This window comes from Globicephala melas, chromosome 20 (assembly GCF_963455315.2).
Source record: "Globicephala melas chromosome 20, mGloMel1.2, whole genome shotgun sequence".
Taxonomy (NCBI): Eukaryota; Metazoa; Chordata; class Mammalia; order Artiodactyla; family Delphinidae; genus Globicephala; species Globicephala melas.
In genome coordinates this window covers 3,108,686-3,126,618 of record NC_083333.1, presented here as the reverse complement: position 1 = coordinate 3,126,618, position 17,933 = coordinate 3,108,686, and the positions used below count along the sequence as shown (strand labels likewise).

General features: G+C 37.9%; 1 protein-coding gene across 2 annotated transcripts in view; it reads left to right on the top strand.

The window, feature by feature from the left end:
• Window positions 1-4,993: 4,993 nt before the first annotated feature.
• Window positions 4,994-17,933, top strand: part of SUZ12 (SUZ12 polycomb repressive complex 2 subunit) — a 39,582-nt gene continuing 26,642 nt past the window's right edge. Inside the window, exons 1-5 of one of the 2 annotated variants that reach the window (XM_060289933.1) lie at window positions 4,994-5,166; window positions 5,427-5,513; window positions 7,827-7,873; window positions 7,958-8,022; window positions 12,568-12,636. In XM_060289933.1, coding sequence (XP_060145916.1) covers window positions 5,465-5,513; window positions 7,827-7,873; window positions 7,958-8,022; window positions 12,568-12,636 — 230 coding nt within the window. In that variant the 5' untranslated portion in view covers window positions 4,994-5,166; window positions 5,427-5,464. Of the gene's footprint in view, window positions 5,514-7,826; window positions 7,874-7,957; window positions 8,023-12,567; window positions 12,637-17,933 lie in introns of both variants that reach the window. The other variant, XM_030862112.3, reaches the window with a different exon arrangement.

Here is a 17,933-nt window from a genome sequence, read left to right as displayed (position 1 = left end):
TTTAGTGTCATTTTAGCTCATTGTTTCTCATTATCAGGTTTGGGAAGGTAGCTGAGTGTAATGCGATGGTTTTCAAAAAATATTTTTTCAGCAAGTAGATCCATTATCTTCAAACAAATTATACAACACATAAAAGCAGAACAGCTCTGATTGAAGATGAACGAAAGGGGAAGCAGAGTCCACACTGTTTCCCTTGAGGTAGCTTTTAGAAACTCTGGGGCTTCCAAAATGCTTCCTAGATACCTTTGTTGTACTGAAAAACACATGGGGTTTTGAGTCCCCTGTAACTGGGTTCAAATCTCAGCTCACCCACTTAAAAGCTGTGAGATGGGGAGAGAGTTACTGAATCTCTCTGAGATTCAGTTACTCGTGTGTGAGAGGCTAACAATAGTAAATAACATAACTGTTTATGATTGTTGTATGGATAGAATGCTCAATAAATATCAATTCACTCCTGCCTTTGTTTAAAATTAAAGATAAAACCCCCTGTCCTATAGTTTTAAAAATGGGCATAGTAGCTATCTCCAAATGTAGGCCTCCCAAAATTCAGGTTTAGATATTTCCAATTTGTCTCAGGTGGTTTTTCCTCCCTCAAGTTATTAGTGTCAAGTTTCTTTTTGTTTCAGGGGTTCTAACTATGCCTTCCTAGCGCCCTTATTATATCCTATTAAACCTAGATAAACACACACACAAAAATCAGGGGTTTATTATGAAAACCCCATAATACACAGTGAACGTTCCATGGTTCTCATGTTTTTCTTTTCTAGACAAAGGAAACAAAAATGTGCAAGCTTTTGATTTTAGATTTCAAATAGAACTCTTAAAAAATTGTTCTTTCACACTAACTTTTATTAGTAGGTTATTAGTATTTTTACTTTGGAGGCTGTTCCTTTTAAAAAATCAAATTTGATTATATCTCTCCAATAATTTATCAGCAAATATAACTTCAGTTCCCTCAAAGCAAGACTTAAACATATATTTTTTTCTGATATAGCTTTTGTTGGCTTAGACTCAGTGCTTAATCTTAAGGTGATGGGAGTGGATGGAGGATAGAAAGACACTATACAAGTAAAAAGGAAAACTGACACCTAGGTTATTTTTCAGCAAATGCATTCAATACTGATGATCATTCATTCCAGTGCATCAGAGGCAATATTTACTAATCTTTCTTGACCTAGAAATGACACGTGCAATATTTTATATCTCTAAAGCTCTCCAGTTTCATGGCATGATGGTCAAGAGTGAGGGTTCTGGAAGCAGATTGTTTGGGTTAGAATACCAGCTCCATTACTTATCTTGTGCAAGTTACTTAACAAGGCTTGCCTTTGTTTCTTCATCTATAAAATGGGAAAAATAATAGTTACCAGCATCAGAGGGTTGGTGGGAGGTCTGAATGAGTTGGAATTGTTAAAAGCTTAAAATACTGCCTGGCACATAGTAAGTACTTAATTATTATTATCAGTATTTATATTTATGCACTGGTGTCCATTCCTATTTATCAAAACTCATTGGATGAGCCCCTATTCTATGCCAGGCACAGTGACAGACACCTCAGTTGCTAAAACAAATCACCCATCATCCCTGCCCCCAAGAGCTTACAGCCAAGTAGAAAGAAAAAGACTTGATGCTGTGACACCAAGTTGTAAATCTGTATCAAATTCAGGGAGTCTCCGAATTCAGAGGAGAAAATAAATTACATCTTTATGTACATTAACCTCTTACTGAAATTTAGCATTTCCTTCAACTAATATAGGTAACAAATCACAGTAGTGTTAGCAATGCCTGCGGCTTTGTTTCCAAGAGAAGTTACAGATATTTTCATATCACATTACACTTCTTGCAGTTACCTCAAAATATTATTTGCCCTCATCACTGCTTTGAAATTATGATAGTCATAAGACTGACCTGCTGCTAGATCTTATTTAGTAAATTTAAAAAGAAGCACCTATATTAACACATCACAACTTTTTTGGTTTCCCTTATAATCCAATACATTTTATATTTGTGCATTTACAAAACAAACATTTCATAGGCTTCATCAGACTGCCAAAGGGGTCCATGGCACAAGAAAGGTTAAAAATCCCAGCACAGAAGTCTGTGTAAGGCCAAGTGGGGACATTGATGAAAAAGGGCACAACAGGAAGGAGTAAAAAATGATTTTTTTTTGGTAAGAGAAGCTAAGTAGTCCTCAGTTTTTAAAACATACTTAACAGTCAACTTGAGGTACTAAAGATAACTTTATTCTGATTGCAAAAGTGCATAGAAATTGAATTTTAAAAACCTGGGTCCAGAGACTTCCCTGGAGGTCCAGGGAAGTGGTTAAGACTCCGTGCTCCCAATGCAGGGGGCACGGATTCGATCCCTGGTCAGGGAACTAAGATCCCGTATGCTGCATGGTGTAGCCAAAACCAAAAACAAAACAAAAAAACCTGGGTCCAACTCACAGCTCTGCCGCTAAATGAGCAAATCACTTAACCTCTCTGAGACTATGTTCTCTTCTGTAAAATGAAAATAGTGCCAATTTCATAGGATCATTATGACAAAGTGAGGTAATATACATAAAAGCATACTCACAACTATAAAGGTCAAAACGATTGCTCTTCTTCTTTCCTTGCACGTATATTTAGTCCTGTGCTAGGAAATATAAAAGAAATGAACAGTGGCCTTTGCTTTTTAGGAGTTTACCAATTCCAAATATGCATGAAGGCAGAAACAAACAAAACCCTGGAAAGCAATTCAAATTCAGTGTGAGTTAGGGGACTAAACATACACCTGTCTTTGACAGTGAATTGGCATTGAAAGTCTCAAAAACTGTTACCACACCAAACTTAAAAATAACAACACAAAATAAATAAGCTGGCCACAGAAGTGACCAATACTGAGGTGATATACAGACATTTTACCTATAGGACAGAGTCTGATTAAGAATACTGTAATGTAACCAAGAAAACCCCTCAATTAATTCTAATTTGTCCTAGGGTATAAGGATTTTTTTTAGTGTTCTACATACATTCTCCACAAAGAAGAATACAAAAAGGGAGAATTTGTTACTATGCCCCTCCCATAGAATGGATGGGTTTGATTCTCATGACCAGTGCTGGTAAGCGACTGTACGTTAAAACCATGTCCATGCTGAAGCCTAGAACGCTACCATGGCATTCCTAAAGGAAATACCCTTTAAGAACATCCCAACTCCTTTGGCTCCATTTTTCTGTTCATCAAAGATTTATGATAACCTGTGACTCAGTCTTTTTCTTTGACTGTACCTGTATCTCCACCCTCCCTTCACCCCAAAGAAGAACCCTGTATAAACGACGAAGACTGGTAATTCTGCCAGTTATATTTACTGTTAATTAATAAATTAGCATTCTGGTTTATAATTTGATATCTTGTGATTTTGCTTAGTGCGCTTTAGTTCTCCAGACCTTGACTGAATTGATGAAACTTCATTTTCTAACCCTGTAAAGCTAAAGATGAGCAGTTTAGCAAGATCTAACACCCCACAAGCCTCTAGGGGTGGCACTAATCAGAGAAGGCTTATTTGACAAATCTAAAGAACAAAACAAAACCTCTTCTTTTTTTTCTTGGTAGGGGGGAATGTTTTTTTAAATATTGAGTACAGAACAGTATAACAAACAAGAGAGCATTCTGAACTTTTTGTCTGACTAAAAATATAGACTGTACTTAAAAATCAGCAACAGGTATACTTAATTTCAGATGTGTTACTGAAATGCCAAATTTTATACTACAAGGCATCATTTGTAGAGCTCACTTTCTTATGTAGCAAATGCATTGTAAAATCAGCACTTTGGTTATTTAAATAACCATTCCAAAGATGCTTGCTTTGTAAACAGCGTTTTGAAGTGAACTATAAAGGGCTCAAAGCAGGCATTTAAAAAATATTATTGAAAGTATGAAACGGCTCTGTTTACAGATTGGAATTTTTGAAGATAATGTTTCATTTTAATGTAACACAAGATTACAGGATTTGATTTGGAAGAACATCCTTAGAGATCATCTTGTCCGACCTGAAATTCAAATCTTGAAGAGTATTAGCTCAACTCCAAACCCGTCCGGGCCTATGCATCTCTCTTTTTAAGCGAGACCGGCTAAAACACCGGATCCCCTCTCCAGTTTTTGAGCGCAAAATGGGCAGGTTCTCTAGATGGGTGTAGGTGCTTCTAAGAAATCATCCAGTTTGTCCCTCTGGCCACTCCTGTGGTGTCCGGGAATCAAAAACCTAAGTTTTGCTTCCAACACGTTGAGAAGCCACAACCGCTCTCAGTAACGATCCTGATGCCTCACCGCACCTACAGAAAATCCTTTTCCTCATTTGATAGGACATTCCTGCTCCCTAGAAATCGCTCCCTTTGGTGGAGCCCAGCGGCGTCCGAGAGCAGCAGCCGCAACCCGTTGGCTGCCCCCAGTCCTCTCTAGGGCTCGCTGGGTGGGATTCGGCCAAGGGTGGCTTGAGGCACGTGGTGGCGAGGGGACCGGGGAACAGATCCTCGCCCTGAGAGCCCCTCAGACCAGAAGCGACCCGACCAACCCCCAGGCAGGCCCCTTTCTGTGAAGTTAGAGACTCGATGATCCGGCATGGATCTCAGTTCATTTAACAAGCCCCTCGACCCCCCAGCACCCGCCTCCCCGTTCCTCAGCGGCCCGCCTCTCCTCAGGGGTCCTGTATCCCACGGGGGCGGCGACTGACGACGCTCATAAGGCGAGAAACGGCTCCCTAAGCCGCTCGCTGGGTCCCTCTCTCCCCACAATGCACCGGGGCCAGCAGGAAGGCCGCTCCGACCCCTAATTTTCCCGCGAATTCAGTTCAAAGAGGCGGCCGGGCCCGCGATCGGCAGCGCGCACGGGCCAACCAAGCCGCGCCTCCGCGAGAAGCGCCTCCGCGTGACTGACGGGGGAATCCGCGGGCCAACAGGCTGGGCGGCCGGGCGGCGCGCGCTCCCGCCGGCCAATCAGAGCGCCGGGCGGGGGAAGTGGGCGGAGCGAGGCCAGGCTAGGGTGAGCGGTCTCCCGAGCGGAGCGGGGCTCTCAGGAGGAGACACTTTTTTTTCCTCCCTCCTTCCCTCCTCTCCTCCTCCCTTCCCTTCCCCTCTCCTCCCCTCTCTCCTCCTTCCCCCCTCGGTCCGCCGGAGCCTGCTGGGGCGAGCGGTTGGTATTGCCGGCGCTTACTCTCCGGGGCCGCCCGGCGGGTAGCTGGCGGGGGGAGGAGGCAGGAACCGCGATGGCGCCTCAGAAGCACGGCGGTGGGGGAGGGGGCGGCTCGGGGCCCAGCGCGGGGTCCGGGGGAGGCGGCTTCGGGGGTTCGGCGGCGGTGGCGGCGGCGACGGCGTCGGGCGGCAAATCCAGCGGCGGGGGCTGTGGAGGCGGCGGCAGTTACTCGGCCTCCTCCTCCTCCTCCGTGGCGGCAGCGGCGGGGGCCGCGGTGTTACCGGTGAAGAAGCCGAAAATGGAGCACGTCCAGGCTGACCACGAGCTTTTCCTCCAGGCCTTTGAGAGTGAGTGTGATGAAGGCTTTGAGGGCAGGAATCCCCACTCTTGCAGCGTTAGGGGGCCGGGACACTCGTGCTGGGACCCCCTTCCTCACCGGTAGTCGGTTTGATTCGGGAGTGGAGGGCGAAATTGAGGGGGCCGTTCCGCCTTCCGGGGTTACGGCTCGAGGGGGCCCGAAGTCTAGGGCCTTTGGGGGAGGTGGACTAGGGGGTCCAGGTGAGGTTCGTGCCTCCCCGAAGATTTACACGCGAGCTGAGGCGTGGGGCCCCGCGTGGAGAGCAGGCTGCTTTTTAGGTGGGGAGGTCACAGTTGGACTGTACAGTTGGATCTACCGTCAGATCTCAGGACTAGTTCTTGCTTTCTTTCATGCCTTCCGTACTATAGAAGTACAAGGCTGTCGGTTGTAGGTTTAGAGGAGCAAAATTAAGCCCGTGAAGAGAGGAGTGCAGTAAAATCGACCAAATTGTCATTAGTCTGAAATGCCTTCGCACTAACTTGGTGCATTAACATGGCACCTTTTGATGCTCTGCACCTTTCACATCTTTCCACCCGTTTCATGGGTACGTAAACTGAGACAGGCAGTGTTTAAGCATCTTATTTCTCTCTAGACGATTTCGGAATTCTGCCCGTTTGTAGTTGTCTTAATTTCGGGCCATTTTCTGTTGTCAGTTTCTGTTTTTAAGGTCTGTTTGGAGGGCAAAGCTACGACTTAATTTGGGAAGGGGGGCAAGGTGTCTGGAAAGAAACAATAGAATATATAAGAAATGTCATGACTATGAGTAATCTGAACTGTTCTTTAATGAATATTACATCCTGATTGTTTTCCTCTTTGCTTTTGTACGGATGTTGTAATTTGGATGACCTTTAATAGCTAGATATCTTACAGAGACTTGAATAAACTCAGCTCTACCACTCAATGTCTTTATTTACAATTTTTTTGTAGCATATGTTAAGGGCATGGTATCAGCTGTTCTTGGAAAGATGTATTACGTTGTTTAATACCCTTCTTTCATTCTCTCTCATTAGTGCTTCATGAAATTCTAATTGGAATTTAATACAAGGAATTTCGGGTTTTATTGAAATTAGTATTGAACCTGCTTGAGAAAGATTCACATTATTCTAGCGTTTGCCCAATATACTTTCAGAAATCTGGAGAGGCTTTCAGTTGGAAATAATGGTGGAGAACTAAAGCACAGTGATGACAGTAAACATACATGTTTGCAGCCTTTCTAAAACATCTCATCTCCTTTTAGTTTATTTGAAACTAAACTAACTGAAGATTAAGTGGAAATTTAAAAAATTCTTTCTAAATGTTGTGAGAAGACAAATCCTGCAAGAAAGTTTTAGCTGTTTTGCTTTTTCGATGAGTCTACTTTAGAGAGATGAACTGTCATTAAGAGTTAGATATGGTCACAAAACAACTTGATTCTTCTCTAATATTGATCTTAGTTTCTGAGAAGTTTATATGCTTTGATGTATTTACTAATATAGTTAGTCATATTAGGTCATTTTTATACTGCTTTATTTAAAGAAACATAATACTAACAGGTCATTAATGTACCTGGTATTATGGCACTTGTATATAAAATACTTTCTATCTGTAACCTAAGTCCTTTATAACAAGATTTTAACTAAACAGCATTAAAAACACTTTGGGAATCTGTTACTTTAAAAATATGTGTTGAGGTAGTATTTACATACTGAGGTAATATTTACACTGAGCAAAATAGAAACTTGAACTATAACTAGCAATATTCATCGAAAATTTTAGCTAACTTACGTCTTGGATTTCACTTTGATTATATCTGTATTAGGACATCTATCAAGGTAACGGTTTTATTCCATTTCGGCTGACTACTGTACGGAAGACCAGTTAAAAAGTGAACATTTTATTTTGTTATTTGGCTTCAATAAAGAGTTCTTTTACTGAATCCAACTACCTCATTTTAGCTACTTTTTAGAAGTAGATAGGGTATAAATAGTTTAAATTAACTAAGTTAAATGAATGTAACTGCTTCTTTTCAGTTCTGCATACAGACTGGTTTAAAAATAGCTGCCTTAGAAATGCAAGGTTTAAGAACTAGATTGTAGAGAAACTTTAAAGTAAATGTAGATGCATTTTGTGAATGTATGCTATATATTGAATGTCTTTTGATCTAATTGTGCATACTTATTTTCTTGATGTAAATATTCACTACATAGTTTCACTAATAGGTTATTGGTTTATATTGGTTATAACATGGGCTGGGTTGGTATTTTCTTAACAACTTAAGTATGAGTAAATTTAGATAACTTTGGATTTTGTTTCTGTTACCTAGAACCAACGCAGATCTATAGGTTTCTTCGAACGCGAAATCTTATAGCGGTAAGTAATCAACAAAATTTACTGGTATTATTTTTTTCCTAGAATTTCACCTATTTAATTTTAATATTTTAACTTTTTTTATAGCCAATATTTTTGCATAGAACTCTTACTTACATGTCTCATCGAAACTCCAGAACAAACATCAAAAGGTACATTTTATGAATCTTATTTCAAGTTGTTCAAACCATGTTAAAATTTTGTTTTAAAGTATGATTTCTACTGAAAGATTAAATATGAAAACTGAGGTGAAAGAGTGAATTGGTTGCAAAGTGATTTTTAATAGTATCATTTTTGTAAATCCCAGTTGATCGCCAGTTTTTTCCTAACAAATGATTTGGTAGTGGAGTAAATGAAGTGATTTTACTGACTAATTTTTTTACTCTGTGCTAATAGTTATTTTCAAGTTTGGTAGAAGTTGAGGATTTAAATATTTACTAAAGGGCTCATGGGAATTATCTTTGATACATAAATTTAACAGTTAATGTCTGAATATTTCTTATATGTTCTTAACAATAAAGAATTCACTTCTATGATGATAGGTTCAGAAAGTCTCATTTTATATCTTTGGTGGTTGTCTTATTAAAAGGGAAATACTTTTGAAGTCAGTAGGAGGAATGTCTTTAAAAATTTCTTAATCTTAATCGCCTAGTCTTAAAGTGGAATCTGAAGGTGTCAGAGAGCTTGTTTTTGCTTTGTAACATTTAACCATATATAATTATAGAATGGTAGTTTCTTGTTCTGCACCCATGATTATTTACTGAGCATATCAAGTGAAGAACTTTAAATTTAAAGGAGAGAACCTCTACTAAGCATTTGGTATTGTTATAGTCTTGACTTTGTAAAACCATTAAGCTTTTCAGTAAACTTTGAAACTAAACTCCTTTGGAGACTCCTACTGGTTATTAAATAAGCACCGCGTTTTTTACAGCGAGACATAGTTTAGCTTTGTAGATATATCTAGATGTATTTTTGAAGGATTGAAATGTTACAACTATTTGTCATCTGGTAATCTTTCTGAATAGAGAGAGAGAAAGAGCGCGCGCGCGTTGCATTTAACGGGTGAAACCTGCCAGGTGCCTAAATAACTAGGAAGAAGGTGATGGATTAGGCAGCAGAATTATGTCAGCTCTTTACCTGTCTGCTGTATGCCAGGATTCAGGAAACTTTTTCTCTAAAGGACCAGATAGTAAATACTTTAGGCTTTGTGGTCCAGGAAACGGAATTGAGGATATTACGTAGTATGTAGGTACTTACACAAAAAGAGAAAATGAATATCAACAAATTTTTTTATTGATGAAATTCAAAACATAATAATTGAGTGCAGTGTTTTCTTTTTTTTTTCTTTTCTTTTTTTTTTTTTTTTTTGGTGGTGGTGGGGGGTGGTTGCTGTGCAGCTTTTGGGATCTTAGTTCCCTGACCAGGGATTGAACCTTGGCCCTGGCAGTGAGGGCGCCAAGTCCTAACCACTGGAGCCAGGGAGTACAGTGTTTTGTAATATGTGCCTACTAGTGAGAAATGTGGGATTCTTTTATTTTTTCGGGGTGGGGTGGGAGGGATAACATTTAGCTTAATTGGGATTTAGAGTTAGTATTCTCTGTTATCAAATCACTTGCAAATGTTTTATCTGTAAAAACCATTCTTAGCTCATGGGCTGTGCAGAAACAGACAGCAGCCTGGATTTGGCCGATGGTCCATAATTTGCAGACCCTTGATTTACTCTATAAAACTAGGAGAATTTGATTAAGTAGTAAACTTTTTCTTTTAGTATGTATATATTTTTTTTTTTGCTGTACGCGGGCCTCTCACTGTTGTGGCCTCTCCCGTCGCGGAGCACAGGCTCCACTGCAGGGGGCGCAGGTTCAATCCCTGGTCAGGGAACTCAGATCCTACATGTTGAGGTGCGGCCAAAAAAAAATTTTTTTAAGTACTTCAGTTATCATCTAGAATGCTGCCCGGTTTTTGTTTTTGTTTTTCTGCGGTACGCGGACCTCTCACTGTTGTGGCCTCTCCCGTCGCGGAGCACAGGCTCCGGACGTGCAGGCTCAGCGGCCATGGCTCACTGGCCCAGCTGCTCCGCGGCATGTGGGATCTTCCCAGACCGGGGCACGAACCTGTGTCCCCTGCATCGGCAGGCGGACTCAACCACTGCGCCACCAGGGAAGCCCCCGATTTTAATTTTAAAGTGATAAAGTGTTTTCAGAATAAATTTGAGTTTAATCCATAAGTGGATTAAAAAATATACATCATATTTGTTTATTAGACTATTTGACTGCCTCATTGTGGGATACATTTCTGTTGTCTGCTAATGAGTGGAGGCAATTTTAAAAGCATGGCAGTAGAAATGAACTTTCTTAATTTAGTACCCCTTAGGTAAAAAATTGTCCTTTGGGACAGTTTCGAAGCAGTTTGCCAGCCAAGAAACATATACATTCCATTTAGTTTACTTCCGTGTAAAAATGCGTTAGGAATCACTTAATTCTTTTGTTGTATGCCTGGCGTATATAAGACAATAAGACTGATTTTTAACAAATTATGCTACAACTTAATATCTTCAAATGAGCGCTGTCCTTTTCAAAGTACTTGGTGAATTTGGAAGGTGATGAATTCAGCCCAGTGATAGTAGTCTTTGTTCCAAATGTTTTTGGAACTGCTTTTACAGAATTGCTTTTAGTACAATACCTTTGCTTAGAATGTTTTTGGAACTCCTTTTGTACTGTTACACAATAACATAATATTCATTGTTGGAGTACACTTATCACTCCTTTTGAAGTTGTATAAGCAGGTGTAACATTAAATCTGATATATTTGTTAAACTTGCCTTTTACTTTAGTTGCACTTCATAGAGGTATTCACATTCTGTAGGCTGACACTACACTAGCACAGTGGAAATACTGGTGAGGACAACGGCATCTTTTATTGAATCCATTTTAGTAGGTTTTATGTAAGCTGTTTCTGAATCCTCCCCAAAAAATTTTCTTGAATTTTAAGAATATTCTCCTTTATGATGACCTTTTGATAACTATTTCCCTTGTTAAATCTGAGCTACGGTAGCAGTACCTTTCTAAAGAAACAAATACTTGGTGTTGGGAGGTGGGGCTGCTTTTATGTAGTTGCCTATACAGTTTGTTTTTCCTAAGGAATGCTGGGTTACCTGTATGATCTATTCAAATGGTTGTTAATATTCAGTTTTCCTATGTACAACTCCATAAAGTTGGAAGAGGTGAACCTTGTGACCTACAGTCTTAACTTTTCTTCCTACAGACAGGGTTTCTTCTTAATCATTACACAAAGATAAACATATTATTCTAAAAAGTTTTCAGTAACTTTACAACCCTCCTCAGTAGTACATTTCAGTATTTATACTGAAAAGTTCTTTGTAACTAGCCTAAAAGAATCCTACATTTTTCTTCTTTCTTCTCTCTTATCTATGGAGATTGAAAATGTATTGCCTGCCATCCTTCATAAAGAACTCCTTACTATGCTTTATTGGGTGAGACTTTGATATTGAGGTTTTCAGTAACTCTAAAGGTAAAGAGAGAAGCTTTTTTATAAAAAAGATCTTTTGTTAATGGAGGCTATTTATTCACCTGAAATATAGATCGTATCAATTCTGCTCTTCCTATCAGTGTTTTACTACAATATATTTACATTAACATTTCTCTACTGATAATTTTTATTATAGTAGTTGAGTACAATAGCTGTTTTTGAGGAATGAGCATATTAGTAATTTCTAATATCTGAATTCAAAATTTACAAGAATACATGAATCTTTCCAAGTTCTAAATTTGAAGAAAATATATGAGTATAAATAGAAATATTTGTTTCCAGTTAACATATATGGGTCTAGTCTTTCAGCTTCTAGAAAATGTATATAGTAGAGCACCTTAAGAACTAAGATGAGGCTTGTTTTAGAATCCATTCATTCTTAAATTGCTTGCTAGGTGTGTGATTATTCTTAATATAAGCTTCTGTTTTATTGGAAATTACTTTTTTCTCTTAAAGTTGTTAAGTTAAAAGCTGATAATTTTGTTATGATTTGATGGGTATGTCCTTTAAACTTCAAATTTTTTTCATGATGGTGACAACCATCTCTTTAAAATGACATACTTAACTTTAGCCATTGCTGCTAATCTTTGAGTGTGTTTTACTAACTTCATATTTGTTCTATGGAATATCCATATTTGTCAGGTTACTTAATGGAAATATGAGTGTTTCAAAATATACATAATTTGCATTTGTTTGGCTCAGTCCAACAAATGCTTGAACACCTACCAAGTATAAGGCAATATGCCAAGCACTATGTGGCTTTCCTTGAAGAAAACAAATCTCTGCCCTTCAGGAGCTAGTAATCTAGTAGAAATAAAATATTTATGCAAGTTTCACATTTAGGAGACTAAATGTCAAAATAAATGTAAACCAAGTGCCATAGGTAGGGAAAAATCACTCTGGTTTGGGAATAATTACAAAAGGTTTCGTGGAAAAGTTAGCATTTGAGATGGGACTTGAAGACTTGTTTGCTGTATTACAACATACACTGTCTCGATAGTATTCATTGTTACGGCTAACCATCCCATAATTTATCTTATTATAAATAAAATCAGATCTTCAACTTGCCTATTATAGTGACAATAAAGTGTAATCTGTTTGTTTTTCCCAGTTGAGAAGTGATTATTTTGTTTATCTGTTTCTTCCAGGAAAACATTTAAAGTTGATGATATGTTATCAAAAGTAGAGAAAATGAAAGGAGAGCAAGAATCTCATAGGTAAGATAACCTATAAGTTTACATTAAGTGACATACTTGAGGAAAGAGGAAAAAGTACAGAGATCATTTTCCTAGTGATCACCTCAATATTGTAAAGAGTTAGAATGAACCTTAGATGTCAGTTGGTCCAAACTCATACACAAATCAGGGATTACTTCTTCTGTAGCATCCCTGGCAGAGAATCAGTTCTTAAGCTTCTTGAATATCTCTAATGCTGGGAACTCACTGTTTTCTAAGGCAGTTCTGTTCATTATTGTTTTTCTCTACTACCAATTTCTTGCATTCTGAATCAAAGTTTCTGTAACTTCTGTAGTTAGTGTTAATCCTACTACCTCATCTAAAGAATGATGGAGACTCATTTTTTATGGAATACTCAATGTATACGCTAGGTGCTGTGCCAGGTGCTTCACAACATCACATCTCTTCTAAGTGATCATCTACAATTCTGAGAGAGGCTCTGTCTCTTTTTTTCCCATCTTGTCCTTGCTCTTATTTACATCTTTCAGGCAAAATATTCTTAACTTTAGTTTATATTTGAAATATGTTTATCACATGATAGTTTCAGAAACCTGGCCCTTTGGATGGAATCTTATTGTCTGTTTTCACATGTGTTACCCAGAACTAATCCCTAAATGTTCTGACTAGTCTAATATCTGCCTAGGCTACACAGTATGCTTCCATTCCTCGACAGTATGCTTCTATTTATTGTTTCATATGTAAACTAAAGAAAGTTGAATATTATTCTAAAGAGAAACAGGGACTTGGGTGGTATTTGTTTATTCATTGACTACTTTTAGGAAGAATGTAGAACTAAAAATACTAGATTAAAAACAAATGGAATTGGGAAAATTGCCACATGGATTTTTCTTTTTCTCTTGAAGTTTTAAATCATATCTTACCAATTTAGATAGGATGTACACTGACTTAATGATGCTTCATTTATACTTTCTCATTTTTGTGACTAGTATAAGATATCATTTTTCAATTGCTTTTATTTTAAGTTCACCTTTTCAATTAGGTTATTTTGTTACTGGAATTTTTTTATTGCATTTAAAAATTTTTATATCAGTATTTGCAGTCTTGTAGAACTGAAGTGTAATTTATATTTCCATATCTAGGCAATCTTGATTTGTAAATAAACTGATAGTCCATTCCCAAATCTTTACCTAATCTATTATTGCCCAAGGAATACCTTACAATACAGGTTTAAAAAGACTGAGAATATTCCCAGCGCATGCCCTCTCTATTCTTTGCTTGAATTTCTATTCCAGACCGTTGGCTGTTCACCTACCCTGGACAGAGCTTTTGGGATCCTCAGGGCCTTTTTAACTTAAAGTATAAAGCTGTAGTCAGAGCCTGACCTGACATCCTCACTTCTTTTCTCATAAACACCTTAATAGTTTGCCCTCCAGGTCTTTCAGGGCTCATGTGAGAAGGAAGAATGAACCAAGAAGAAGAAAACTTGACCCTTTTCTTCATCTTCCCCATCAGGGTTCCACCTTCATCACTGCTAAACCTTACTACTATCTCATTGTGACACTGGCTTTGATAAATATTACAGAACTTCCTTTATAGTGTGTGTTGTGAGGAAGATAGATTATACTGGTCAGTTCTCTCTGAATAATCACTCACCCAATAATTATATTTCTTTTGACCCATTGGGTTCAATAGCTAGGCCAGTACTATAACAGGGGTATTGTTAACCAACTCACAGAAACATCAGAGGGTTGCATAGAATTCCTGCTTGTAATTTTGAAAAACAACTTTTTCATTCTCTAGGATCTAGCTGGGACCAGTGAGTTGGTCATTTCAACACCCAAGATTTTTTTTTTTTTTTTTTTTTGAAACAGACCTAACTCTGTTGGAGCTGACCATGCTTATTTAATACCCAGTGAGGCACTTTAGGCCCAGGAGGTACTGAGTTACTGTACTAGGTGCTTCAACCACCCCCTCCGGCCCCCATCTTTATGAATGTCTCATTGTTGCTCCCCGAGTCACTAAAGTTAATTGAGAAATTGCTTCATTTTAAGTTTACCCCCAAGGCCCTATATTATTAAATTTCTTCAGTGTATTTCTCATCTCAGATTAGGCATAATTGGTTTAGTAGACCAATAGGTCTACTAAACTTATCACATAGGATTGTAAGAAGTTCTCTGGACACCAGTATATAAGGCCAGCATTTTAAAACTTTACTTGTAAAATCTATGGGCAAATTCTCTGAGAGAACAAAATAAACCTTCGTTGTTCCATGTCGTTAATTAGTAGACATTAAAATCTTTAATCATATACAAAAAGGTATTTCCATCTATATTTTTATTCTTTACCATCTCAAACATAGAGATCTTGTTCAGTTTAATTGGATCCTGGGTCTGTTCAGTAGCTACTATCTGGATATCTTCCACTGGAACTCATGTTCTTTTAGTACTTCCACAGTTTTAATGTCTCCACTCTCAAACCCAATGTATTTCATTCTCAGAGTTCCAGGAGAATATCAAGATACCCCAAATTTCTGTAGTACTACAGCCCAAAGCTTAGAACAGTCAAATGCCTGACCTGTTTATGACAGTTGTAGTGACTTATAAACAAAACCAAATTCCTGGCATTGTCTGTGCAAAATAAAGTTGGTGTCCCAGGATCTTTTTTGTGTTTTATACTCTAGATCTATATTTGTCTTACTTGTTGCAGATAATGGCAGAAATTTATTAGGGGAAGGAGCTGATAGAAAAAAGAAACATGGGACATTTCATGGTTTTCACTTCTTTAAGGTATCCATTTGTGACAGTAGACCAGAATTGCATTTGTAACCTTAAAACTCAACCATAACACCCACCAACTATGAAGATTGTTTCTTTTCTTGAACAGTGGCTTCTGAAAACTCCACAGCAATTAGCAAATTTTAGAAATTCATAGTGTTCACACTATTTGACCAGGTTTTTCACATAGTCTAGTGACCAGACCGCTAGTCTCCAGGTTTTTCCTAATCTTTCTCCTTGCTCTTTTGGTGTGGTTATGTATATTTAAAATATCTTTATTTTCTTTTTAGAATTTCTGATATAATGCCTTATATTCTATCTTCTCCGTCTCTTGTTTCTGGCATGCCAATACATTGTGGGTTTTGAATTTATTTGGAGTTTTGACCAAGCACCATGGTTTATTGGTATAAATCTCTGATCTTTCTGTAGTTCTCTGTTCTAGCAGGATCCCAGGGTGTCTCGTGGGCTATTTATCCTACCAGTTTTGGAATTCTCTAGTCATATCTCTTCTAAGTGCATCTCCACTGACTGAAAGGTATCATGAAAAGATTCCCAAATTGGAATTGCTTCCAAAAGTATTTCCTGTAGTCAAATTAGAAGCATTTCCACTTAATCATTTTCTGTTCCTGGTCCACTGTTAGTAGCTGGAGAAATCCCCTCCAAAGGTAACTGAACTAGAACATCTACTAGATATATTTTCAAACCTATGTTTTTAGTAGGTTGATAAGGTAAAGTACCTTTCATCACTTTTTGTTGTTGTTATTACAACCTAAACTTTTGAATTAGTAATCTTCCTTTTATCATCTTTTTGTACTGTAACAAAGTCTGGGAGTTTTTTCTGGGATTCCCATTTCCTTAGTGTACCATGTTCCAGACACTATACTAAGTCCTAGGGGATATAATGATGAGCAAAACAGATGAAGACCTTGCCTGTATGGAACTTAACGGCATTTAGGAGAAAAAGACATAATTGTATAATAAATATAATTATAAAATAAGTGCTGGGAAAGAAAAGTACACATAGGGAAACTATGGGTGTATAAAGCAGGAGAATCAGCTCTTGTTTGAGAGTTGGATTTGGAAATAGTGATGTTCAGTGAGGGCTTCCCTGAAGAAATGAGCTTAAATTTGAAACATGAATATAGGAGTAAAATGGGGATAGAGGGTGAGCAAATAGGTGATTCTCGATAAAGGGAATATTATACATAACCTCATTTGAGGCCAGAGTCGCTGACTAGAGAGAGTAGGGAGAGTGACATTTGATGAGGCTAGAGCAGATGGCCATGACCAGATAATGCAGAGCCTCGTAGGCTATTTAAGGATGTTGGTCTTTATCCTAAGAAAGCCATAAATTATTTTAAATAGATATATTGCATTAATGGTGTTTCTCTAGCCACCTCTTTTGTAGATTTAGCTGCATTTTTAAAACTTCAAGCTACTTCGTAAGTTAATTGTCTTTTCCACCATAATAAAATCTGATGTCTTCCTCCCTCCCCTTTCTCTTTTTTTTTTTAACAGTTCCGTCTTGATTGTAAGTTTTGAAGTTGTTTTCAAATCAGCATCTTTTCAAACTTAAGTTTTGTTCGTTTTTCAGAATCTGGGCCATAGATTTCTTTGTACATACCTACTCCTGAAGATGCCTTATCATTCACCACTGAACGCATAGGATTCTTAAAATCTAAGTATTTAAGAACAAATTTTTTTTCCCCAAAACAATCATGTCTCTATTGACTTTCTTTTTTACTGAATGCAGTGGCTGTTTTTTTCACTCTTAAAGAAAATAAACATCTTTTAGAAATAGCTCGATACATACAGTCTTCAGTGTGAAGCAATATACTAATAACACTAGTTATCTTAACATTTACAGTTTTCATATATATTATGTATATGTATACATATATACACTATATAATGAGGCCAGATAGGAACAAATTTTTAAAATGTTCCTTCTTGTATAATCTTTGGCTTTACAATAATCCCGTTATGTTCTGTCTACGATACTTCTGGGAGGTGATTCATTTTTATGTAATGGACTCCCACCCCTCATTCAACTTTATCTTCTCACTGCAAAGTGTTCTCATCCTTAGGTCTGAACCTGGAAAGAGACATTGGATTCCAGAATAATGGGCTTGATGCAGTCACCAATTCCTCAGCTTTATAATACATCATAGCATGAAATGTAATAGTGTAGATGCCAAATAGCTTATCATCACACTTGGGCTATTTTGAGGTGATATCGCCATGACCCTAGAAATGAAGCCTTACACCTGCCACTATCAGATTAATGTGTACAAATTCAAGGCACTAATCTTGGTTTCTTTCCTGCATAAAAATGTTTGTCCTTCTGTGGGATCTGGCTGTTCTTAAAATTTGAGTTTCCTCTCATCTCAAAATGTTAGTCCCTTATGAATTTAAATTTACTTAACCTTATTCTGCAGACTTCTTTAGAATTGTCAGGTACTTGTGTTTAGAATCTTATCCCCAAATTTCACATTCCCCTCTAGTTTCCTATTGCCATATTGCTTGCTTCCTAAGATACAGATA